Source organism: Gadus chalcogrammus, chromosome 20 (assembly GCF_026213295.1).
Source record: "Gadus chalcogrammus isolate NIFS_2021 chromosome 20, NIFS_Gcha_1.0, whole genome shotgun sequence".
Lineage (NCBI taxonomy): Eukaryota > Metazoa > Chordata > Actinopteri > Gadiformes > Gadidae > Gadus > Gadus chalcogrammus.
The window spans coordinates 22,306,186-22,330,853 of record NC_079431.1 but is presented as its reverse complement, the minus strand read 5'-3'; the positions used below and the strand labels follow the sequence as shown (position 1 = coordinate 22,330,853).

The 24,668-nt window shown below is 47.2% G+C and overlaps 1 protein-coding gene across 1 annotated transcript; it reads left to right on the top strand.

Moving 5' to 3' along the window:
* The first annotated feature begins 1,681 nt into the window (after positions 1-1,681).
* On the top strand, positions 1,682-8,513 carry LOC130373876 (dermatan-sulfate epimerase-like protein). The gene has a single exon (XM_056580524.1). The coding sequence runs from the start codon at positions 2,747-2,749 to the stop codon at positions 6,350-6,352; it is 3,606 nt and encodes a 1,201-aa protein (XP_056436499.1). The 5' UTR covers positions 1,682-2,746; the 3' UTR covers positions 6,353-8,513.
* The last annotated feature ends 16,155 nt before the right edge of the window (positions 8,514-24,668 follow it).

The window sequence follows — 24,668 nt, the reverse complement described above, 5'->3', positions numbered from 1 at the left end:
CACACACACACACACACACACAGGTACCTTGTGCACGTGCATGTGGTAAACAGAGACAAGCCTGAATGGATAAGATAACAACCAACTTTGTTGATCCCAGAGGAGACTGATGTCGTAAAGTTGTTGCTCAGCAACAGGTACAAACACTAGATGTTTTAACTGCATATATTTAAAAGATAAAAATGTATTATTATATCATGTGAAAAAAATCTGAAAGGGAGATTTTGTAATAATTATTAATTATTATGTAAACTTGGTACATTATAACAACCTTAAAATCATTCAATTAAATAAAAACATTTCAAGATAGGATGATCCTCACCTGGAGCATAAATACAAAGAGAGACCTTTTCCAAAATACATCAAAGTAATCAAAAAACCACCTTTCAACAAAAAAGATCCATAGCTTAACCAGAAGATAGAGGTTGAAGAAGGATAGAGATAAATAGAGACAGAATGACAGACGGAGAGAAAGACTGACCAATATTTATCAAAGTAAGCAAAAGACAACTTGTCACACTGGATGGATTGAGAGATAGATGAAGAGCTAGATACAGAATGAGAGACGGGCAGAGAGACATAAATAAAAAGCAAGACTTCTTCCAATATATCAAAAGCAAAACATCAAACAACACAGATCCATAGCTAAATAAGAGACGGGCAGATAATAACAATACTCTTCTCTTCTCTGCTTTACTTAGCATGGCTCATATATTTCAATAAGGGCAGCCCTGTAGACCACAGGATTTGCCTCCTCCTCCTCCTCCTCCTCCCGCTCCTCCCCCTCCTCCTCCTCCTCTCAGCTGAGCCGTGCATGCTTCAAACACCAGAACACACAGCAGGAGGGAGGAGGCGGGGGGTAATCACTGTGTCACCTGACAATCAAACCCCACTGTTTGATTGACAGATTCTTGGTGGTTACTCCCGTTTAAATTCACCCAGCTGGTGGTGATGTTGCCGTGGAGATGGGGGTAAGAAGTCCAGAACCAGCAGGTGGGTTTTAACTAGACATTCAGAGGAACTTTACTTCTCCTGGCATTACTGCATCATCCATCACTCTCACTCCCTCAGTCATCACTCTCTCACTCCCTCAGTCATCACTCTCACTCCCAAGTAGGATGTGATCATCATACTATCCTATATATCTGTATAGATTTATATTATTGTAGATATTATATACTTTTATATATTTATAGTATATATATTTGTTACGTACATACCAATTAACATTATGTGTACTTTGAATTTGTGTTTAATTCTATATTAAGCTCCAATATTGTAGTATAGATCTGATGCATGGAAAGTCTTGTGTGTGACTTTAATAGATAAAGGATATAGGTAAAATGCTAGAGTAGCTATAGCTGTAACATGGTGATGTATAGCTCTGGTTCCTGGGCTTATGGTGATAGATATACTGGATGCCGATTGGCCAGTTTCTTTACCGCCTTGTTTTTAGCAAGCATGCAACTTTACTTTGGTATATAGAATAATATATTGTATTCAAAATAAATTATATATTCAGAATAAACATACCTTCCACTAGAGAGAGAGAGAGAGAGAGAGAGAGAGAGAGAGAGAGAGAGAGAGAGAGAGAGAGAGAGAGAGAGAGAGAGAGAGAGAGAGAGGCTCCCTCTACAGTTAATACGGAGTCATTTATCATCACTTGCTGAGAACCGGCAGACAGACTGTGTGGAGCAGTCAGAAGGTGAACTCACCGAGGAAGGAGTGTCTTATAGCCTATAGTGTAAGGTAGCTTGTGATAATGTCAGGTAAAAGACAATAACTGTGTACCTAGTCCGTTAACATGCACGTGTTTTCCTGACGCTGTGTGTCTCTCAACTATGGGAATATTTTTGTCCGTTTCCTGAACATCCCACTGCATCATCTCATTCTTTGAATACTTGTGGAGCGAGGGGAACTTTCTCCTCGCCGACTCGGCAGCGGAACAAACAGCCCAAATAACAGAGCGGTAAAAAAACAACAATGGAAATCAACCGATTCCTTTCCTGACATCCGCGTCCTTTAAAGCTTGGAACCCAGCGAGTCTCCGAAAGGGGTGAGAGAAGAAGCGACATGTTTTCTATCGCAAGCGAGACGCGGGGCTCCCGCCGCTGCGTGGCCGAGGATGCTGACGCCTGGTCGGGGAGGACAGCACGCCTTGGGTCGCTGAGGATCGGATCGGTCCGGACAACCGGGGTTGAAAGCGTGTGGGTCCAGGAGGAAGAGTTGTGGAGATAAGATCCATTTGAGGGGGGTTTACAGTACACGACTGGAGAACCGGGGACTACGCTCCGAGGTCGGCAAGGTGCCCGCTACCAGCCGCCCTGGTAGTAGTAGTAGGACGTGTCGCTACACGCAGGCGGTTTGTTTTCCTGCACTCGATTAATTTACTATGAACTCTGCTGCGTCGTCTGCAGCCAAATAAGTTGGGTTTGATTTCCAGACTGATACACGGAAACGATGGACAAGAAATGGGATCGGATGTAGGCTAACTCTCCTTTTTTTCCGCCTCATGCGATGTGAATGAAACATTGGAATGGATGACAAAAAAGTTAAGTTTTGTTTTTGAATATAATTGACTGGACATGGGTAGGATCGTGCATGGACGTCAAATGGATTTATATACATTTACTTTTTGTTTACAAATCCCAAATGGATATATTTCTACTACAGTTATAAATGACAGACTGAGTGCTTTTCTCTCTCGCTGAACTGGAATTACAAGGACGACAAACCCGCACGCACAATGGAACGCCACTGGATTATATATTGGACCGGTTTACTCTCCCTTTTCTCCGGGGGAGTCGCTTTTTCTGGGGTCTTTAACGCGTCGGACATGCTGACAGATGGCCTGTTGGACGTCAAGCTGTCTCCGGGGAAAGACGGCGGGCGGCAGAGCGGTGGCTTCCATCCACTCCTGTATTTGAACCCCGAGGACGTAGTTCAGCTGAGGCAGCGGTCGTCCACCACACACAGCCACATATTTAAAGTGATCCGTGCTGCCGTTTTCTCCATGCTGTCCAACGCTGCCTTCTACATGCCTCCCGCCAATCACCAGGCATTCACTGGCAAGTGGAACGAGATTTACGGTAACAATCTCCCGCCCCTTGCTCTTTACTGTCTCCTGTGTCCAGAGGACAGTGCTGCGTCCCACTTTCTCCTCAACTTCATGGACCGCATGGCGGCCTACCCCGACTGGAAGGTGACCAGCGCTCCCAATGACGAAGTACCAGCGGCCCACTCCCTCACAGGGTTCGCCACCGCCTATGACTTCATCCACTCCTTCCTGGACGAGCAGCGACGGGAGACGTACCTCCAGAGGATCCGCTCGGAGACGGAGGAGCTGTACGAGCTGTCCAAGCACCGGGGCTGGGGGAAGCAGTACCTGCAGAACCACCAGACCACTAACATCTTAGCTATCCTGACGGGCGCTGTGGTGGTGGGGACCGCACGAGACCCCGTGTCCATGATCTGGAAGCAGGCGTGCGTGAACTACATGGAGAAGACCCTGTTCCTCCTAAACCACGTGGTGGACGGCTCCCTGGACGAGGGCGTGGCCTATGGCAGCTACACGGCCAAGTCCATCACGCAGTACGTCTTCCTGGCCCGCCGCCACTTTGACATCGACAACACGCACAACCACTGGCTGCGCGAGCACTTCTGGTTCTACTACGCCACCCTGCTGCCGGGCTACCAGAGGACCGTGGGCATCGCCGACTCCAACTACAACTGGTTCTACGGCCCCGAGAGCCAGCTGGTCTTCCTGGACGCCTTTGTCATGAGGAACGGCACCGGCAACTGGCTGGCCCAGCAGATCAGGAAGCACCGGCCCAAGGACGGGCCCATGAGCCCGTCGTCGGCCCAGCGCTGGGCCACCCTCCACACGGAGTACATCTGGTACGACGGGGGGCTGGCACCGCAGCCCCCGCACGGGCATGCCCAGGCACGCATGCACGTCTTCTCCAACTGGGGCGTGGTCACCTACGGGGCGGGGCGGCCCAGCGCCCAGGGCAACACCTTCGTCTCCTTTAAGTCGGGGAAGCTGGGAGGACGGGCCGTCTACGACCTGGTCCACGAGAAGCCCTACTCCTGGCTGGACGGCTGGAACAGCTTCAACCCCGGCCACGAGCACCCCGACCAGAACTCCTTCACCTTCGCGCCCAACGGGCAGGTGTTTGTGTCGGAGGCGCTCTACGGGCCCAAGCACAGCTTCCTGAACAACGTGCTGGTGTTCGCCCCGTCACCCGGCAGCCAGTGCAACGGCCCATGGGAGGGCCAGCTGGGGGAGTGCGCCAAGTGGCTGCGCTGGACCGAGAAGGGGGTGGGGGACACGGCCGGGGAGGTTGTGGCCGCCTCCTCCCACGGAGACGCAATGTTTGTGAGCGGGGAGGCGGTAGGGGCCTACTCCCCGGCCATGGGGCTGAGGAGCGTGTACCGAGCGCTGGTCCTGCTCAACTCCCAGACCCTGCTGGTGGTGGACCACGTGGAGAAGAGCAACGACTCGCCCCTGAGCTCCATGAGTGCCTTCTTCCACAACCTGGATATTGACTTCAAGTACGTTCCCTTCAGGTTCATGGACCGCTACAACGGGGCCCTGATGGACGTGTGGGACGCCCACTATAAGATGTTCTGGTTCGACAGCCTCGGCCACAGCCCGGACACCAGGATACAGGAGGCCGAGCAGGCAGCAGAGTTTAAAAAGAGGTGGACCCAGTTTGTAAACGCAACGTTTCCAATGACCGGAGCCGTCACCAGGGTGGCTTATGTGATGCACGGACCGTACGTCCAAGTCTCGGGCTGTAGATTCATAGACGACAACCGAAACGGAGTGAAGCTTTCTTTAACCATAAACAACACAGAGAAGATCGTCTCTATTGCTACAAACTACAAAGACATTGGAGCCAGGTTCAGCTACTTGGGCTTTGCAGGTTATTCTAAAGTGGAGGATAGAAAAGAGGTCTTGAGGTTTGGCGTTGGCTCAAAAGTGATTCCTCAACAGACGCTGGTGGAGGAGCAGCTGTTTGACGCTGGCTTCACGGTGAACGTGATCGCGGGGCTGGTTCTCTGCGTGTTGATTGGCTTGCTGGCCATGCAGAGGAAGTTGCACCTGTGCTCCAGCAGGTCCATGCGTTACACCCTGCTCCTGGTGCTCTTCCTGTGGATGGCCGAGCTGCTGCTCGTGTCCAACAGCTGTCGCCAGCAGCTCCTCTGTGGGGTGAACTGGAAAGGAGCCCGCGGCGACGCTAACAAACAACAGAGCGTACCCGACGACCACCCACTCCCCACCATCGTCATAACAACCCTGCCCGGCTCGGGGGCGGAGATACTGCAGCACCTTTTCTACAACAACTCAGACTTTGTTTACGTCAGAGTCCCGACGGAACACGTAGACGTCCCCGAGATGGAGTTTGAGTTCGACTCCCTGGTGGACGCCTTCGAGTGGTCGAAGGCCGACGCCCTGCAGGGTCGCTATAAGATCCTCCAGGGATGGCTGCACTCCCTTGTGCTCAACACCAAGCTGCACCTGCAGAACATCCAGCTGATGGAGGGGGGCGGCCGGGCCAGACCGCCCCAGAGAGCCGGGGGAGGGGGGTCCAGAGACAAGAGGCGGAGGGCCACGAGGCGAGAGCCGGCGGCGGAGCTGAAAGGCAAGCTGAGGGCCAGCGCGGGCCGCGACGCCGAGTACGTGATGGAGCTGAGGCGCCACATGGCGGAGCACCCCAAGGCCCGCGTGGTGCTCAGCCTGAGGAGCGGGAGCTGGCCCCTCAAGCTGCCCTTCCTTCACGAGGTGCTGGGGCCCTCCATGAGGTCCCTCTACCTGCTCCGGGACCCGCGGGCCTGGATCTATCTCATGCTGTACAACAGCAAACCCAGCCTGTACTCCCTAAAGAACATCCCCCAGCACCTGTCCCTGATGTTCAGGGAGGAGGAGGGGGTCCAGAGGGCTCCAGAGTTCAGGACCTTACAGGGGCTCCTCTCCCGCTCCCAGAACAGCCCGGTTCTGCTGCTGGCCCACCTGTGGCTGGCCCACACCGCCGCTGTGCTTAGGGTGGGCCAGACCCTCCCGGCGGATTCCTTCCTCCAGGTGAGGTTTGAGGACATGGTGGTCTTCCCCCAGGAGACGGCCCAGAGGATCCACCGGTTCCTGGGGGTCCCCCTGTCCCCCGCCTCCCTCAACCAGCTGCTGGTGTCCACCTCCACCAACCTGTACTCCCTGCAGTATGAGGGGGAGGTGTCCCCCGCCACCATCCACGCCTGGAGGCAGAAGATGTCCGGGGAGGACGTGAGGTTGATAGAGGACACGTGTGGGGGATTGATGAGGAAGCTGGGCTACACGCTGCAGGTCAGCTGACACACCATGTAGGACTCTGATTGGACGCTGTGGGGTTTTGTTTACAGTGGTTGACGTGTTTCTCTTGTAGTCGAAGGAGTTACGTATGGCACTGAACCTTGACTGGAGTTTTTGCAGATGGAACCAGACAAAGACGTGTGAATTGTTAGTTTGCTTGATTTAGGAGTTTTTTGTTGTTGCTTGTATGTCAGGGTGTTATTAGATCAACCAATGTGTAAAGGGAAATGTTTAAGGAGAAAGCTTTCATTATACAGTTGGAAACATTAGATTCCCTATGTTAGTTTGGTTTGAAAGGTTTTTCCTTCAAGCAGTCGTCTGGAGAGGAATGCCAATAACTTTTACCAGAGCTTTAATACATTTGATGGAAAGCTCTGAGTGCTGTTACACGTCTATTGGGCTCTCCCTCTCACAACCTCTCTCTCCATTTCACAATCTCTCTCTACCCTTTTTCTCTCTCCAGTTCCCCCGTCTCTCACTTTCCATCTTTTCATAACTGATGAGAGATGATAAGTACTTTATGAAGACCTCTCTAATATTCATGTTCACATTGATGCTCATCTTGTATTCATGCCCTGCCTTGTTTCTTGAGTCACAGCTTTCTAACCGAAATGTTAATATTCATAAGTGCTTTTATTGAACTGACATTCATGTACAGAGGAAATATCACCAATGATATAATTTAACATAATATATAAATATGTCGACTTTGTACCCTTTAACAAGGATTATAAACCGCTGCTGTATAGATGTAAAAAAAATAGCTTCTAACAGATATGATAAAGGGTGTTGGTTATGTTGTCTTGCTCTGTGATAGACATAAACTATATGGTATTTTTGTAAACCCAACATAAAAAGGTTAATCTGTCAGGCAAGAAAAAGCTTGTAAGAGCTCAAAGATGTCATGGCTGTTTGCTGGCTTAACACTCATGATTATATGAGAGAATCTGTGCTCTTGTTAACATTTATACTCCATGTCCTCATTATACAACGGCAAAATAAACAGACCCTGAAGGTCTTCTGAGTGGAGAAAAAGTGTTTATTGGTCTCATAGGAGGTATGAATATCATTATAAGTCCCCTCCGGGTTTATTGAATCAGAGCAGAGGAGGAGGGCCCAATGGGGATCAGAGAGAGGAAACGGACAGCCTTGAAAGGTCTCTAGCCACAGCTTTTACCCAGCGCCCCCAGCCATGCTGCTAATGTGTGATCTAGACCAGGTACAAACAGGCTCTAGACAGGCTCCAGATCTACTAGACAATGTCCATCACACAGGCTGAAGGATGCTACTCATAGGATTACTAAATATCGTCCAGTCAGAAGAAACAAAAATCGCCCAAATCTCAACCAATCAAGAGGTTTGGAAAAAAAATAACATCCTCCTATCAGAGGACGACAAAAAAGGGATGCATACTCTGTTGAGGTTCTGCTTTTGGTATATGTCCGTTTCCAGAGAGCAGATGAGATTTACTTCATTAATCCCAGATGAAATAAGCGTGTAACGATTTGGGTGAAAAGACGAGAGGTTCCTCAGTAACTTGATGTGCAGATGAGAAGCCTCAGTGTTTCATGCAGACGATGTCCACAGACGCTCACTGTGTCCCCCCCCCGTTACTGGAGCGTCCTCCCAGCCGGGAGACGTCCTTTTTCCCAGGCTCCGTGTGCAGCGAGAGGCCCTCTAGCGACCGGCTGAACACCTGTTTGATGTCTGTGGGCTCTGTGTTTCGTGGAGACTTGGCACCCGCACGTCTCTGCAGCCGGGCTGCGTCCGGTAAGCAGCTGTGTTCGGTGTCTGCTGTGTGGGGATGTGGTTCCTAGCTTGGTGGCCTTTAATTACACTCTGCTTCTTTTCTTGTGATACCAATGTGTGTTGTGTGGCTCAGTGGTGGGAGGTGGAGAGGAGAGATGAATAAATTCTTACTTTAATTACAAGAAGTGCTTTGTCTTTCTGAACAAGGTTCAAATCAACACTGTTCGGATTGTCTATTTCTGTGTCTTGAAACCCAACTCTAATTAGACACGTTGTGTTGTTACGATGAATTATATCCCAAGCAAAGAGGTTAAGGAAGCATAACAGCAACTACAATTATCACAGTGCAATAGTCAGCTTTACCCTTATAAAACACTGGACACAAACACATCAACATGAAAAACATTTACCGCATTGAGGGGGCTTCTACATCAGACAACATGCTCCTGGACACAGCCGCTGATTTACTGGGGTCAGTGGAGGAGAACATCCCATAATAGAAGCCGCCAGAGGTATAATGTAATGCTTGGCACATGAGACAGATCAGAACCAAGATGGCGACTCAGTGAGTCGCATCATTAGCCGCTCAATGGTTGGCCGTCTCTGCTCCCACTCCATGCCGTCACGTCATGTCTCAGCCTTCAGAGTAAAGGCACGTTGGATCCTTCAGAGTAAAAGCGCACCTCTCTTCAGAGACGACATTTGCTAATGTGGTGGTTATAGTAGTTGGAGAAAGGCAGCTCTGACAGGACTAAGGAGGCGTTGTAAGAACCACTTGATAACAGGATATAGTGGTTTGCAACCAGGACAACCACAAATGTTGTTTAAGAGCCTTGGTGGTGTCGATTCATATACAATCAATGAGCTGCTACATACGTAGCAGTTTGGGATGGAGCTATGCAACAGTCAAGTTTCTTTACTTCTACTTCTTCTATACCGCTAGTGCATATTCAATGTTGTACTCTTTGATGTCAGAGAAATGAGAATTGAGAAACTCAAAGAAATGATCTCAATGAAGATGGAAGGCTGGGTGATGGACCTCCTTTGATGCTAGACCGTCAGCAACTTCCCATTATTATTTAATGAGCTATCGCTCAGGAAGAATGACGCTCCTGGCAACTGAGTCGGCTGGCATTGTATTGTGGGGAAGGGATAGGCCAGCTTTAGCCTGCCTTCACCCAGTCCCGTCAATGGTTGCACAGCAGGAGGGGATTAGCCTAGCTTTAGCATGCCAACCCAGTCCCTACCGACTCCCTTTAGTGGCTACACATAGCAGGTGAGCCCAGCTAGCGGTCCTGGCTCCCTCTACATCAATGTCTCCACGGCGACCCTCCCTGGCGATGGGCCCATCTCCTGCATCCTCCCCTTACCTCATTAATTAACATTTAGAGGCTCCCCATCACTCACGGAGACGCCTGCTATCCCAGCCCACAGAGCAACTGTTGCTGCTACCCTGCTGTGCGAGGCCATTAGCCCTGCGCTAATGAACCTCTCTCTCTCTCTCTCTCTCTCTCTCTCTCTCTCTCTCTCTCTCTCTGCTGCCCATGCAACAAACTGAAAGTTGGCTGGATTTTGGGCCCAGTATTGACCTTGAAGTGCCTCTCTCAGGACTCTCACTCCCCGAGGCCTGGGGAGGAGGTGCAGAGCAGATGGTATGGTGGTGTTGATGAAGACGATGTGACTGGCTCACACTTTGTCATCTCACCTCAGTAAACAGACACCGTAGAGCTCATTGATCCCACTGATCATTTACCAAGCAGTGACAGAGCTGTGCTTCAAGATGGAGGAGGAGGGGGAGGAGGGGGAGGTAAAGGAGGGAGGAGGGGGGGGAATAGGGAGACCGAGGTGGAAAAGCAGGAGGAGTGGGTGGGAGGGAGAGAGGCAGGAGAGGTAGGAGTATGAGGAGGTGGGGGAGGAAGGAAGAGAGGGAAAAGGGAGGGGGAAGAGGGAGGGTTAGAGGATGAGGGAGGGGGAGGAGATGGAGAGGGGGAGACGAGGAGGGAGCTAGAGGAGAGAGAAGGCGAGGAATAAGTAGAGGACGCAGTAGATAGAGAGGGGGAGAAACAGGATGGGGAAGAGGGGCAGGAGGTGGAGGGTGGGGGAGGAGTGTGGGGAGGGAGGGAGTAGTTGAGTTGGATGTTAACACGAGTATGGAGGGAACATTGACGTTGTCATTGTTGATGACAGGACAATAATTAGTGCCAAGATTTGGATCCTCCACACTGCAGGATGAGCAGCTCTGGGCCTCCAGTTGGAGACCAGGCGGTACCGACCAACCTACCAGACCAGCCTTATCCATAACAAAACTACCTCACCCACAACCAGTCAACCCTCACCCTCCACCAGACCAAGCTCCCTCACAAACAACAGACTGTCTAGTGGCATGACCTCTAACCATCTTCCGTTACGTCACCTGGAAAGAACTACAGCTTAAATGGTCAGATCCATATTTGTTATAATCAAATGTGTTTCTCTGGTGAGAGAGCCATGAAGTTTTCTAAATATAGCGATATTCACTCTATGATGCGTCCTTTTCCATTGGACTTGCTGTTAATGTGAAGGCCTATATAGACTATAGGTATCCATGGCCACCTTGTCAACTGAAGGTGAGCGCTATTAATGTGAAGGCTTATGTGACCGAGGTATATACAGCCAACCTTGTCAACTGAACAGTCTGGACTAACTAGAGAGTCCTGCCCTTGCTCCGTTTCACTGGGGAAGCTTCCAGAAGAGTCCCTCCCGCGGGGAGCTAAAGCCTTTATAGTGAAACTGTCCTTGTTCTTCCTGATCCAACGCGTGGAGTCTGAACTCTCACCACAGTTTCCAGCAGTAATAAACACACATCAGGGCAGGAGCCACTATGAGGCAAAGAGCTGAATGATGTCAGCTGCTGTCTGACTAATGGCTCTGCTGGAAAAGAGCTGGTGAGCAGCCCTGGAAAGTGTTGTTACGTAAAGATCATGTTATGGTTCACCCCGGTGTGACCGAAAAACAGACACACGGATAAAGAGGCAGACAGACAGACGGTTAGGCAGACAGGGAGAAAGACAAACAGAATAAAAGACAGACAGGGAACAACATAAATAGAGCTAGGATGGATAATTGCGAATAATAAATGGGACTGGTCGGATACAAACATGAAAGAGAGAGGAGAGACAAACGTATGTCTGGGTTTCCCCAGGGGAGGCGGGTTCCCAATCAGCGCGCACACACACACACACACACACACACACACACACACACACACACACACACACACACACACACACACACACACACACACACACACACACACACACACACACACACACACACACACACACACAAAATTGGCCTGCTGTTCTGGTTTCAGGCCAGAGAAATAATGTCCAACCTAACAGTTGGAACCGTTTGGTTTTCTGTTTCACTTGCTTATCTATTAACTAAAAAAAGATAGTTTCATTTCTGGTGACACAGGGACGGCTGCAGACAGACAGATAAGGAGTTAGACGAACAGACGTTCGTCTTTGAGGTTAATTTAAAAAGGACATTGTCAGCGAGGGGATCTTCACCTGGTCATCTCTCTTTAGTCCTCCTCCTTTCCTCCCGTCTCTTCCCTCTCTTCTCCTCCTGCCTCTCCACAGCTCACCTCCTCCCTTTATCGTTCTCCCTCTTCCTCCTCTCACACATCTCCCTCTCTCCTCCTTCTCCATATCCCCGTCACTCTTCCCTCCTCCCTTCCTCTCCTCTCCCTGGCGGTAGGAGCCAGATGGTCAGATTCAACATCATATGGTGGATCTCCATTGGAGACCAACATTATAGCCCCACAAAAGAAACAATAGATAACAAAGCATCCAGAAGAACGTGAAGATAGACGGGGGAGAAGGTAGGACATAAACAAGCGAGATAGGAGATAAAAGAGGACACCGATGAGGTTTGTGCTGTAGAATATATATTATATTATTATATCATATTGTATACAATATTACTGCTGGCTGTCGGGGAGTCTAAAATATAGAAGAATGAACGGGTTGAATTGTAGCGTATGAAGCAGAATCTTAAATTAGAAAAGAGCTGAGTGTGACAGTTCCCCTATAAAGTTAAAGGTTTTTGGTTGGTTAAGATCATTGTAGGGAACCTGGGGGAAATAATGCATCATGGGAAACTAGAAAGGTCCATCTAGTCCAGCCCAGTGTGAACACCAGGACTAATGTAGGATAGAGATGAGTTTCTTCTCCAGGTTTATCAATGATTTGTAAACCGCAAAAAAAAATGAGGCTATTATTTCCCTCTGTGTTTTGTCTCAATGCATTTTTGATAAAGCGTATTGTTGAGAGAGGCAGACATAGGCGATGGTTTGATGGATGCTGGTTTTACATTAAACATGCAGCCAGAGGAATACCGGCTGTTAACTTGTTTTGTTTCTGAGGGTCTTTGGGATAACTCTAGTGGTGCAACGGTTCACGGGTTTCCCGTGATCCGTACGGATCAACCATCACGGTTCGGGACGCAAGTGATCCGCGGATCGGCTGATTAAAAAAAAAAGTTGTGCGTTGACGTGATCAGCGCATGTTTAGAGGACAATTCCGGTATTAACAACATCATCAAGTATCGTAGCGAAATACAGTTTCTGTTGTGTTTTATTTGGCGTTCCGTAAATCCCATTGAAATGTAAACCGGAACCGGACGTCTTTAGGTTTGGTTGTAGTCTTTTCGCGTATCAACAGTAGGGCTAGAACCGAGCGAAAAGACTACAACCAACCCCCCTTGCAATGAGCATGAGTCTCCCAACCGAAATCAATGGATTTACAAAATGCCAAATAAAACACCACAGAAACTGTATTTCGCTACCAAACTAAAAAAAAGAAGATAAGGATGTCTGCATTGCCTTGGGAGAGTGTAGACTCTAAACTCCCCAGGCAATGCAGACATCCTGAATTGTAAATCCAGGGTTAGGGATTATTTACTATCCTATCCATGTTAAAAAGAAGAAGGAATAATGCCTCAAATTGCAATTTTTTTAAATATTGACCATGCTTAAAGGAAGCAGGATTATTACCTAATTTTTCACTTTATTTTGTTTTTACACAGTTAAAAGATTTTATTTAAAGTCACATTTGTCTTGTTATCTTTATTGTTGTTGTTGATCCGAAAATGATCCGACCCGTGACTCAAAAACCGTGACCCGATCCGAACCGTGAGCTTTGTGATCCGTTGCACCCCTAGATAACGCCATAAATAAATGTGCAGAACAAAGTGCAGGGTTGGAGTGTAGACTGCCTGCAGGAATTGAGTCTGCCTCATGTATTCTGGAGACTCCTGCGTTACCGTTTTAAAGAACAACTTACATTTAGCTCAGGGAAATAAAGAGAAGATCTTAAACTATTTCTGCTGTCACAGCAAAGTCATCGCTGTCTCTGTGGTTTTAAATAATTCATTGTTCTCCCCAAACCTCCACCCTCCTCCGTCACAGTGGTGGAGACCGGACACCCCCCAAACCCCCCACCTCCATCACATTACCCCATCAACCTCTCATCTCCTACACCTCAACTAGCCCACCACACTAAACCACAACCTACGACCTTCTCCACCCCCTTCCACCTTCCTGATGTGGTGGAGAGGAGACGAAGCCTGTCGTCATATTCTCCCTGTTTCTCCTTCCAACAGAAGGTGCCAGGTTGGTACCTGAGGGCAGAAAGGAGCTGTTGATGTGCTGAAAGGCTGCACACGGTAACCTCCTCCTCAAAAATGAACAGTGGCTTTGTGCACGTACATGTGTATGCGTGTATGTGTGTGTGTGTGTGTGTGTGTGTGTGTGTGTGTGTGTGTCACACAACGAGATTAATACAAATCAATCTATTACCAAGCAATGAAAGCCGGAAACCCGGCTCAAAAATGTATGTGAGGCAATCAAACGCTTACAATGCTCCTGCATTACCTCCCTGATCTCCCATTCCTTTGTCACCTTGCTGCCGCGATACTCAGGCTAGCTGTGCCTTCCATCAAACCAGTCTGTCTGAGGAGAGGGGACGCACAGCCCCGCTGGCTCGCAGCTAGCCACCACCTCCACATCACAGATAAGAGGATAGAATACATTAAGACAGGAGGACTTCTGGAACGTGTGCGTGTGTGTGTGTGTGTGTGTGTGTGTGTGTGTGTGTGTGTGTGTGTGTGTGTGTGCAGACATTACAGATTCATTATTCTACAGAGATTTAACTGACAGCACGGCTCACTGTTAAAGAACAACATGGCTGCCATGTTTCAATAGGCCTTGAGGCTTAACACCTTATTATTAATATAAAAAGTTAACGGCTTTTATGGCCTCACAGCGGCTGTGTATTTAGTTGAGTATAATAAAGCCGGAATACAATTGTTTTAACGTTTTTCCTCTTCCTGTGACATTTTATTAGCAAGTGATCCTGAACAAATTCTCTAAATATGTAGGTCTGCCAAATGATCCCCCACCCCATAGACTCTCCTCATTTGTTATCCCCCAGAGTTCCACCTCATCAGCCTCAGATAAAAAACCATCTCGCATTTGGTGGCACCACGCCAGGGAGATGTTCGATCAAGCAAGAAAAAAAAGAAAAAAAAATCCTCCTTCTCCCCATGATATTAAACCAGCTTTATGTCTCTTTTTTCACTCCAGCCAACACTTACTTAAGATTTTAGTGTTAAAAGAATATAACTCATCTCTAGCCAGCAGTTGTCCCGTAACCGAAAGGTTGCTAGTTCGATCCCCATCTCCTAGCTAGTGTTGATGTGTCCCTGAGCAAGACTACTTAACCCTAACTGCTCCTGACGAGCTGGCTGTCGCCTTGCATGGTTGACTCTGCCGTCGGTGTGTCAATGTGTGTATTAACCGATGTAAGTCGCTTTGGATAAAAGCGTCTGCTAAATGCCCTAATTGTAATTGTAGCCACATGACCTAATCCACCTGCGATGTCTTCCCTCTAAACCAGTTGGGTCAGTTTGGTCTTGATGCATTTTGAATGCACTTTGTTAGTATAGCCCTTTAATCCCAGCTCTAGTCTCAACAGGCTTCACAGGCCAAGTTCACACGGCAACAACGACAAACCCGCTTAAGAACAAGAGGAAAACCTCAGAGGGAAGAAACCTTGAGAGGGAACACAGAAGAGGGATCCCTGCTTCCAGGAAGGGTGAGGAGGGGCCAAACGAAACTCAACCTTTAACCAACCAATCAGCTTGAGGCAGTGGGGAGGGGGAGGGCTTTGATATATTCATACATTAGGTTGAACAGTAGTGACGGCAGCAGTGTAAAGGTTACAGAGAGCAGCTTGAAGTCTTGATTGATGGTAGGAACGATGGCTACCAGCCGTTCCCGGTCTTTACAAGCTTTGGTTTTCTAAGACCTTCAGACTGTGGCTTGGGATGAACCCAAAGACACTCACTAGCAGCTACGCTACGGTTAGCCTCAACCGCTTGTGCGACACAACCTTTAATTCACCGTGGGAGGCGAGAGAGCGAGAGAGAGACAGAGAGAGAGAGACTAAATTACAAATCTGGTGAACATAAAGTACATGTGTCAGGAGAAGAGCCAATTAGGGTTTAGCAAGCCTCAACCAAGTGTGTCTTGATTTCTAGAGTCGCTGTAGCGTTGGACAGGCCAACAGGCTGCAGCATACTTTATAATAATAGGAACTGGGTTTCAAAACGTGATTGATTTCACCATCTGCCCCTTTGTCTCCCTCCTCTTAATCCTGTTGTATCCCTCGGTGTGTGTTAGGGATGCAAATTATCGAGTAATTCATTAATCGATAGTTGTTTCATCTTATCGATCGATGATCGATTAATTGATAAGCGGCAATTCTTCTGAGAAGCTGAATTTCCTTCTGAATGTGACACATTTAGGTGGTAATTCAACAAAGTCGTTTAGTTGTTGTACTTTAAAATACTTCCACATATTGTGCATTTGGCGTCTTTGTCGTCATTATCCAACTTAAAGTGGCTCCATACTGCACTCCGTTTTGCCCTCTTCATCGTGTCAGTGTCCCGCTTTTCGTTTGTCTTGTCCTGCCGTGTTCCAATACCCGTACTGTCCGTACTTACTAGCCAAAATTTGAGTACGCAGTACTCCAATTCAGATCCGGCGAAAAGAAGTATACTTCAAGGACCCGGATGCCGTACTCAAAACGGGCTAATCGTGAAGTGTGGATCGAAGGACACTCCCCGTACTCAACGGCAGCCTTCTTAGCTACGTAGCAGAAGAGGCGGAGCCAGGCTGAGCCAAAGTCGGCGCATTTTCCACATAGCCTGCATTAATAGAGTCATTTTGTAGTTTTTATAGTTTTCATAGCTTTTTATAGCTGCTAGGCGTAAAGAGTTCACCGTTCAAAGCGGGATGTTTATTGCGGGGGAGGAGCCACGGCGGCAGTCGTGATCGTAATTTCCGGTTAGTGCACCACGGAGTAGCCTACTCGATTTGGAACAGCACTCACATCTGAAAAATTAACGTAGTAGCCAGTGCGGATAGTATACTCCCTTTAAGTATACTCATGGAAGTACGGGTATTGGAACACGGCCCTGCTTTGCTTGTGTTCCCGCTTGTGTTCCCGCGTGTGCGTCAAGTACGTCTGGCGCCAAGTGCGCCCTCACGTGGACGGTTGGGGAATTACGGGTTAAAATGCGATTAATTGCAAGTAATTTATTTTAATCGAGTAATCTCTTATCGACAATTAATCGATAATCGATTAATTGTTTGCATCCCTAGTGTGTGTTTGTACCAAGCTTGTGTTCCTCGAACAGTTAAAACCACTCAGGAGCTGTTCGTGACATTGAACCTCTTCAGTTAGACACACCAATAACCTCCACGAGGCTCTTCGTTTATCTGGAGACTATCCATGTCAGATAACATGCTAATTCAAGAAATCTATCCACATTGAGATGATTAGCTTAGCTTTTAAGATGAGCATAGCTTTAAGGATGATTAGCCTAGCACTGGTTAGCTCCTCGTGGTGTTTACACAGAGTGAAAGATTATAGTTGGGTTTAATAAACACCGACCGATCATACTCCCTCATCTTTCTTTGTGTATGAATGAAATCAATCTTGTATTTTGTCAATCAGAGATGTTTGGTCAACTAATTCAACCATACTTAAATACATTTTTAATCAAATAATTATAACTGAATCAGGTTTTTCCCCAGCAAGAAAAGAAATCCCATGAAATACTTAATTTGAAGTCTTTCCATTTGAGGGTTTTCAGTTGCTCAGTGAAAGTCAATGCCTAGCTAGCATTGTACTAACTGCTCTTTAGTTGATGTGACACCTTTATGTTCATCAATCAACTGGTAAGAATGCTTGTTTCAGCAGAACCGAGAAAAGTAGAGCCACGGTTAAAAAAATAAATTAGCAGATCCAATATTTTCCGTGACGAATCCTATAGGAAAGTTGTTCTGTCTGTATTTCTTTTACCAGACTTTCCAACAGAAAACTAAAATCAAACACATGATTTTTATCCAGTTTTGAACTAGTACAGCAGAGTGAGGAGTGTCGACTCATAATTCAAATCAATATGTCGTGAGGATTGTAGCAAGTGCTGACAATGACATATTTTACGATAACCAAAGTATACAAAGCTATGAAATAGTCTACAATGAAGTATTATGTAGATGCTAATATGTTCTTAAACAAAGTCATTTATTACCTTCCCGTCTGCCTGGCTATAATTATTATGGAGCCCTGAGAACAATTTTATCAGGCATTAATGATGAACTGCAAGTCGTAATTATAAAATGATAAGAGATTATAATGGGCTGCATAATGTAAGAAGACCTATCTGCAGGGCTTTCAAAACACACAATTCCCTGCTTCCTAGCTCAATTAGCAGGACAATAAGCAGGACAATAAGACATTACAATCACATTTTGACCCAGAGAGAATCATGAGATTTAGAGAAAAACAGACAGAAGTAGACAAAATAAATGTTGACAGATTAGCATAATTATCCTGTTACTTTTGCTCCCATTATAAGGGGATTGTAAAGGTCAGCATTTTAATGATGTCTTCACAAAGCGACTAAAAAGTCAGGCTGAGGACCATCAAGCATATAATCAAAATTGTAGTAACTAGAAAAATGCTGCATGAGTAAGTTGCATGACAAAGTGCAACTGGACTGAGGGAAAATATGCACACAAGGTTAGTATAATTCTAAGTGTATAATAAAATAAATAAAGGTGCATAATAATTTCATCATAGATACAGTGTGTGTGTGTGTGTGTGTGTGTGTGTGTGTGTGTGTGTGTGTGTGTGTGTGTGTGTGTGTGTGTGTGTTCTCTGCTGACAGAGTTCTAACCATGAAAACGACACAACAGCTAAAAATAGAGCGCACAACTCTTCAGATGTTTTTTCAGGAATAAATAAATGCACAGCATCATGTTGACAAAGTAAATGAACAGAAAACTAGGAGGAAGAATTATCAGGGAGACACATTTGTTCACATGATACGGCAGGATAAGACTGATGGCTTATCAGCCTAGGCTAATAAAGTGGCTGTGTTGTACTGGTGTGTGTTTACTTGTAGTCCCAGCACTCTTCTGAACCAGGATCAATGAATCAGCAGTCAGATTCTCCCTCCAGGTGATCCAACCACGCCGGGTAAACACCCATCACCCATACCGTGACATCACCACCGTTTGATGCTCGGATCGCTGTTCGATCCTGATTGGCCAGTACAGGTGGGCGAGGACATCTGAGGAAAACACTCAGAGTGGACGTCAACGTCAGCAGACATGTGATGGAGGTCATTAAATATTTAGGAATTGTTGATTGTGTAACCGGAGAGTCTTGCTGCTCGCGCTTGTCGTTTTAACAAGGCCGTGAGGACCAGGGACGCCTACTTCCTGTCTGGCCACGTGTTATCTTTCCCTCGGTGTCTGGATTTACCATTGTTACGGTCTTTACTGATTTCATTATCTTAGATCGTCGATACATCGTGACTGGTTTCTTTGGGGTTTTGAGATCCATGTTTTAGTTGATCGTCAATAATAAACATTTTGCATTCTGACTTTTCATTTCAACTCATTGTAAAGCTCTTTTTTTAGTATAATTCTTTGCATATTAAAAAACTGAAACATTGTATCCTTTTTAAATTGTTGTTTACATCCTGTACATCTGCAATGAGACTGAAGTTTCCTGTCTGGGATTAATAAAGTAAATTGTATTATATTTCAGAGGTCATACCCACAAAATATACACATATCTCCCATCCAATCCCTGCGAGTGCTACTTAGTCGAAGACTCTGTTGAGGAAACGGATTTCACTTTGACGATTAAAGTCTCAAGTTAGGAAATGGAAGGGATTCCAGATCATCTCAAACTGCTTAACTCATCATTAAAAACCTAATCTTCTCCAGGTGAAGTGGACTGGATGCTTCTGGAGACAACTCTCATTCCTTCATGAGAACATGAGAATACATTTTATCAGAGAGGATTCTGTGGACATCATCTCCAACTGACCTGAGATCAGAACACATTAGATAACCACCAGAGGTCCTGAATCAGAGACCTCAGGCATGAGATCAGAACACATTAGATTACCACCAGAGGTCCTGAATCAGAGACCTCAGGCACGAGATCAGAACACATTACGACCCCTGCTGCTTCTGTCCTCTTCCTATCACCTCTAAAATATGATCCATCATCATTTATTATCCAATATCTAATATCTAAGTCTGAACTTCACAGGTGGTGAAGTTCAAATACCTTGGCACAGAGATCGACCAACGTCTGTCCTTTAGCCAGCATGCAGATGGGGTTTACAAGAAGGGACAACAACATATGTATCTCCTGAGGAAACTAGACACCTTCAATGTCAGCAAAGACATTTTGTCAACTGCCTACCAATCTCTGGTGGAATCCATCATCACTTGCAACATTACATCCTGGTACAGCTTCCTCACAAACGCAAGCAAAAGCAGACTTAATAGATTAACTAAGCAAGCAAGCAAGCTAATAGGAATACACCAGAAAGCGCTGGAGGATCTGTATATCCAAGCAGTGGGAAGGAAGACCAACTCCATCCTCTTAGATCCCTCCCACCCACTCCATCCTTGTTTTGATCTACTTCCTTCTGGCAGAAGATTCAGAATGCCTTTGGCCAGGAAAGCTATCTACAAAAAATCATTCATCCCCATAGCTATACACACACAGAACACTCATTCCTCAAAGAACTCACACAAATAACACACACACACACACACACACACACACACACACACACACACACACACACACACACACACACACACACACACACACACACACACACACACACCTCCAAGCCTTCAGTCAAAAGACAATTTTCTAGTATGGCAACATACTAGACAATAAAGCTTTTTGAATCTTGAATCTTGAATCTTGAAAATGAACCCTGCAGTGTGATGTGGTTTGAGGATCTCAAAGGATTGCAACCATTTAAAATAATCTAATTAATCAAACATTACTTAAACGAATGAAAACTGAAAACAAATCCACAAAATCCACAAGAGTTTTAATGTGAAAATGAAAATGTTATAAAAGCTAAATGTATAAAAACTAGAGTGTTCTTATTTTAGAGTCAGCAAAACATTAATTGACAGGACCAAAGACCTATCACCTAATCTGTGAGTCACACAACCTTCCCGTAAAATTAGAATTGATGTCATCCCCATCTCTTTGACAAGGCCATCTCAGATTTATTGATCAACAGAAAATGGGAAGAAATTAAGATTGGTGAGAGGGCGGGAGAAGGGGGAGAGACTAAACCTGGTTTGCTTCTAGAGGGGGGCTTAATTCTGGTATGTATTTTGATGAGACCGAGAGAAAGCAAGAGAGCAAGATGTCTGAAAGCACTGCATGTGCATGCGAGTGTGCACAATCCCGGACTGCCTGGTTCTCTCTGCTCACATCTAAAGAAAAACGTATCAAAAGAGAATCAGTGATGATGAACCAACCGCGGCAGGTGGCAGGTGTGTGTGTGTGTGATCTCGGCTGACAATAACAAAGTTTCTCTAACAACAATGGGACTGCAGGCCATGTAACACACACACACACACACACACACACACACACACACACACACACACACACACACACACACACACACACACACACACACACACACACACACACACACACACACACACACACACACACACACACACACACACACCTTAGAAGTCCATCGTTTGTGACTGATGAAGACTGCTACTGTGGTCTTGTCCGGATGATTGTAGAGACCAATGTGGTAATGATGATGCACTCTCTCTCTGGGCCTGTAGGCCGAACTCCAGGGAGAGGCCATCTTTCCTCTTGTCTTTTAATCAGGTGATGTTCTGTCCTCATGTTGTCCTCTGCGCATATGTTGGCCCCTGGTGGCAGAGTGTGTGGACTCTGTAGATGTGTCCCTCGCAGGATTCATCTCACACTTTCTCAGTGACGTCTATGGGAGTGATACCACAGCGATTTCTGAGCACCTATACGATATGTATTGGGATTCTGTAATTATTTACATTCTCTAAAAATTCAATTTTTTTTCCATTGTTACATTAAAGTGGCTGACCAGAACAGAACATTGTGGATGAAAATTAACTTGCCGAATACACTACAGCGCTCTTGGAAGATACCATCAATGTGTTTCCACTACGATTACATCAACGTCTCTGCCGAACGTTTTTTATTCATTTTAGTTAATAATTCTTTGAGTCTAGCAACGTTGAGGCAAAAACTCCCGTTCCTCACATGAACAGGTTTCTCCCCCCACCACCTAGTATTTGGTTGATCCGCACGGCACTGCACTGTGACAGCAGAAGGAAACCTGCATACTGAAGTCCTAAGAGTGACAAAGTTAATGCACTGCTGGCTCCACCAGTCAGCTCTGCCACTGCAGGAAACACAATTTCCAATCTCTCATACTTAAAGGGGTAGTTCGGAATTTTGGACATAGGGCCTGATTCCGAAGTGAGCATTGGTATTCTAGATCACTGGAAACAGTTTAACACATTTCATTCAGTCCTTCTAGTTGCAGAGTTCGCTCGTGCTAGGCTAGCGCAAGTCAACGGGCAATGCTAGCCTGCTATTAAAAACAGTCGTACCCACTCCACAGTACACCCGAGGTAAATCAATTATAACGACAGACTATACATCTAAATGTCTGTTTATAGAATAATGTTAGAAATAAAACCAACCTTGCATTGCATTGCATTTTGAGGGAATTGCGGGGTCTCAGCAGCAGTGTTTATATTCCTGTACGTAGGCTACGGCAGCGGCGGACTGATACCTAGGTTACCTGCCGCTGTCATTGATACAAACGCAGAGTACAGTGAACGAAGGAATTCTACAAGCGTATTAAATTAACAAGATATGGCCACGTTTGGAGGAGTTAGCGATGCATCTGCTTTTGAAGACGATTATGAGGAATTTGTTGTATCCAACGAACCGTACATGTACGAGCCGGTGTTTTGATGTCAAAGCCAGCAGCAACAAGCCACAGTTGAGTCCTTTCTGGATCTCGCACTGGAAATTGGTGGAAACTTTGTGGTGCCCATCTGTACCGTTTATTTCTACAATTTCTAAAAGCACACTGAACCATCATGTTGCCTAGTCGTTCAATTGCGCTTCTGTCCCACGCTTCTCTGTTTACGTTCTTCTGTCGTGATTCGGTTACAAACCTAACCAGCGCATAGTAGAATTCCGCTTCTGCTGAGAAAGTAGTCCCTCGATGATTCATGCGATGCATGGTTAGTTTTATTTCTAACAATATTCTATCAACACAGACATTTAAATCTATAGTCTGGCGTTATAATTGATTTACCTCGGGTGTACTGTGGAGTGGGTAAGACTGTTTTTAATAGCAGGCTAGCATTGCCCGTTGACTTGCGCTAGCCTAGCACAAGCGAACTCTGCAACTAGAAGGACTGAATGAAATGTGTTGAAAACTGTCTCCAGTGATATAGAATACCAATGCTCACTTCGGAATCAGGCCCTATGTCCAAAATTCCGAACTACCCCTTTAATTACCAGGAGCGGTGTTTGTCAGTCAAGACTCCCCGGTGAAACCCTAACACAGACTCCAGCAAGATGAAGAAGACCAGGAGAACAACAACAACAACAACAAGGGAATCATTTTTTCGGATGAGGAATCAGAAAACGCAAATGGATCCCTTCCTCTCACTAGTCACTGCACATCCAGGGTATTGCCTCGTGAGATGAGGAGCCCTGGGAATCCGGTTACAGTGAGGAGGACTGAGGAGGAGATCCAGGACCACCAGAGCCTCCTCACAGCTGCAGGAGGAGCACTGTGTCCCTCCTGCCTGCTCCTGCTTTTCTCTCAGGGTGCGCTCCCCTAGCCTTCGTCTTCCTGGACTTACCCACAAGGCAGTGGGGCGGTGGTTGACCGATGCCAGGCTGCGTCCACCGTGACGCGGAACCCTACACATCATTGTCTCTGGGGACCACCGCAGCTCCGAGATCCCCTGCCATGTTAGCCTGGGGCCCGGGGCCCCAGTTACCGTGTGTGGCCACGGGGAGGCCTGGCAGGGGTCCTGGTGTTGGAGAGGCTGTGTACTGGCAGAGGCAGAGGCTCAGGAGAGCTGCTTCCTGTTTCACCACGCGGGCTAGCCAGGGGCAGAGCGCTGCTTCCTGTTTCACCTCGCGGGCTAGCCAGGGGCAGAGAGCTGAGAGAGGTTGCAGGCGGGCAGTAGGGCTGCACCTGCCCCTCTAGCCTCTGCACCAGACGCATCACAACACCCTGTGCTATACACACATGCACACACACTAACTTTGTGCTAAATTCAAGCTAACCTCCTACCACGACGGCTTCACCTCTTTTTTCTTAGCCCACTGGTGCCACAGTGGGCTAAGAAAACCTCTGCTTTATCCAAAAATCATTTTGGCTTTCTTGTTATAGAGATCTTTTTGTGCGTATTGACCAGCCAAAGCTATAGACACAATGGCAACAGTGGGCCCAAATACATTGAGGTCAAACCAGGACCAATAAAAACAAACAATATATGCAGGCCCGGCGGACCGTTTCACTGAGGGCCCGGCGGACCAGTACACAGAGGGCCCGGCGGACCAGTACACAGAGGGCCCGGCGGACCAGTACACAGAGGGCCCGGCGGACCAGTACACAGAGGGCCCGGCGGACCAGTACACAGAGGGCCCGGCGGACCAGTACACAGAGGGCCCGGCGGACCGTTACACTGAGGGCCCGGCGGACCGTTACACTGAGGGCCCGGCGGACCGTTACACTGAGGGCCCGGCGGACCGTTACACTGAGGGCCCGGCGGACCAGTAGACTGAGGGCAACGACGGACCAGTACACTGAGGGCAACGACGGACCAGTACACTGAGGGCAACGACGGACCAGTACACTGAGGGCAACGACGGGCCAGTACACTGAGGGCAACGACGGACCAGTACACTGAGGGCAACGAGGGACCAGTACACTGAAGGCCCCGGCGGAACGTTACAGTGAGGGCCCGGCGGACCAGTACACTGAGGGCCACGGCGGACCGTTACACTGAGGGCCCGGCGGACCAGTACACTGAGGGCCCGGCGGACCAACACATTGAAGGCCGCGGCGGACCAAC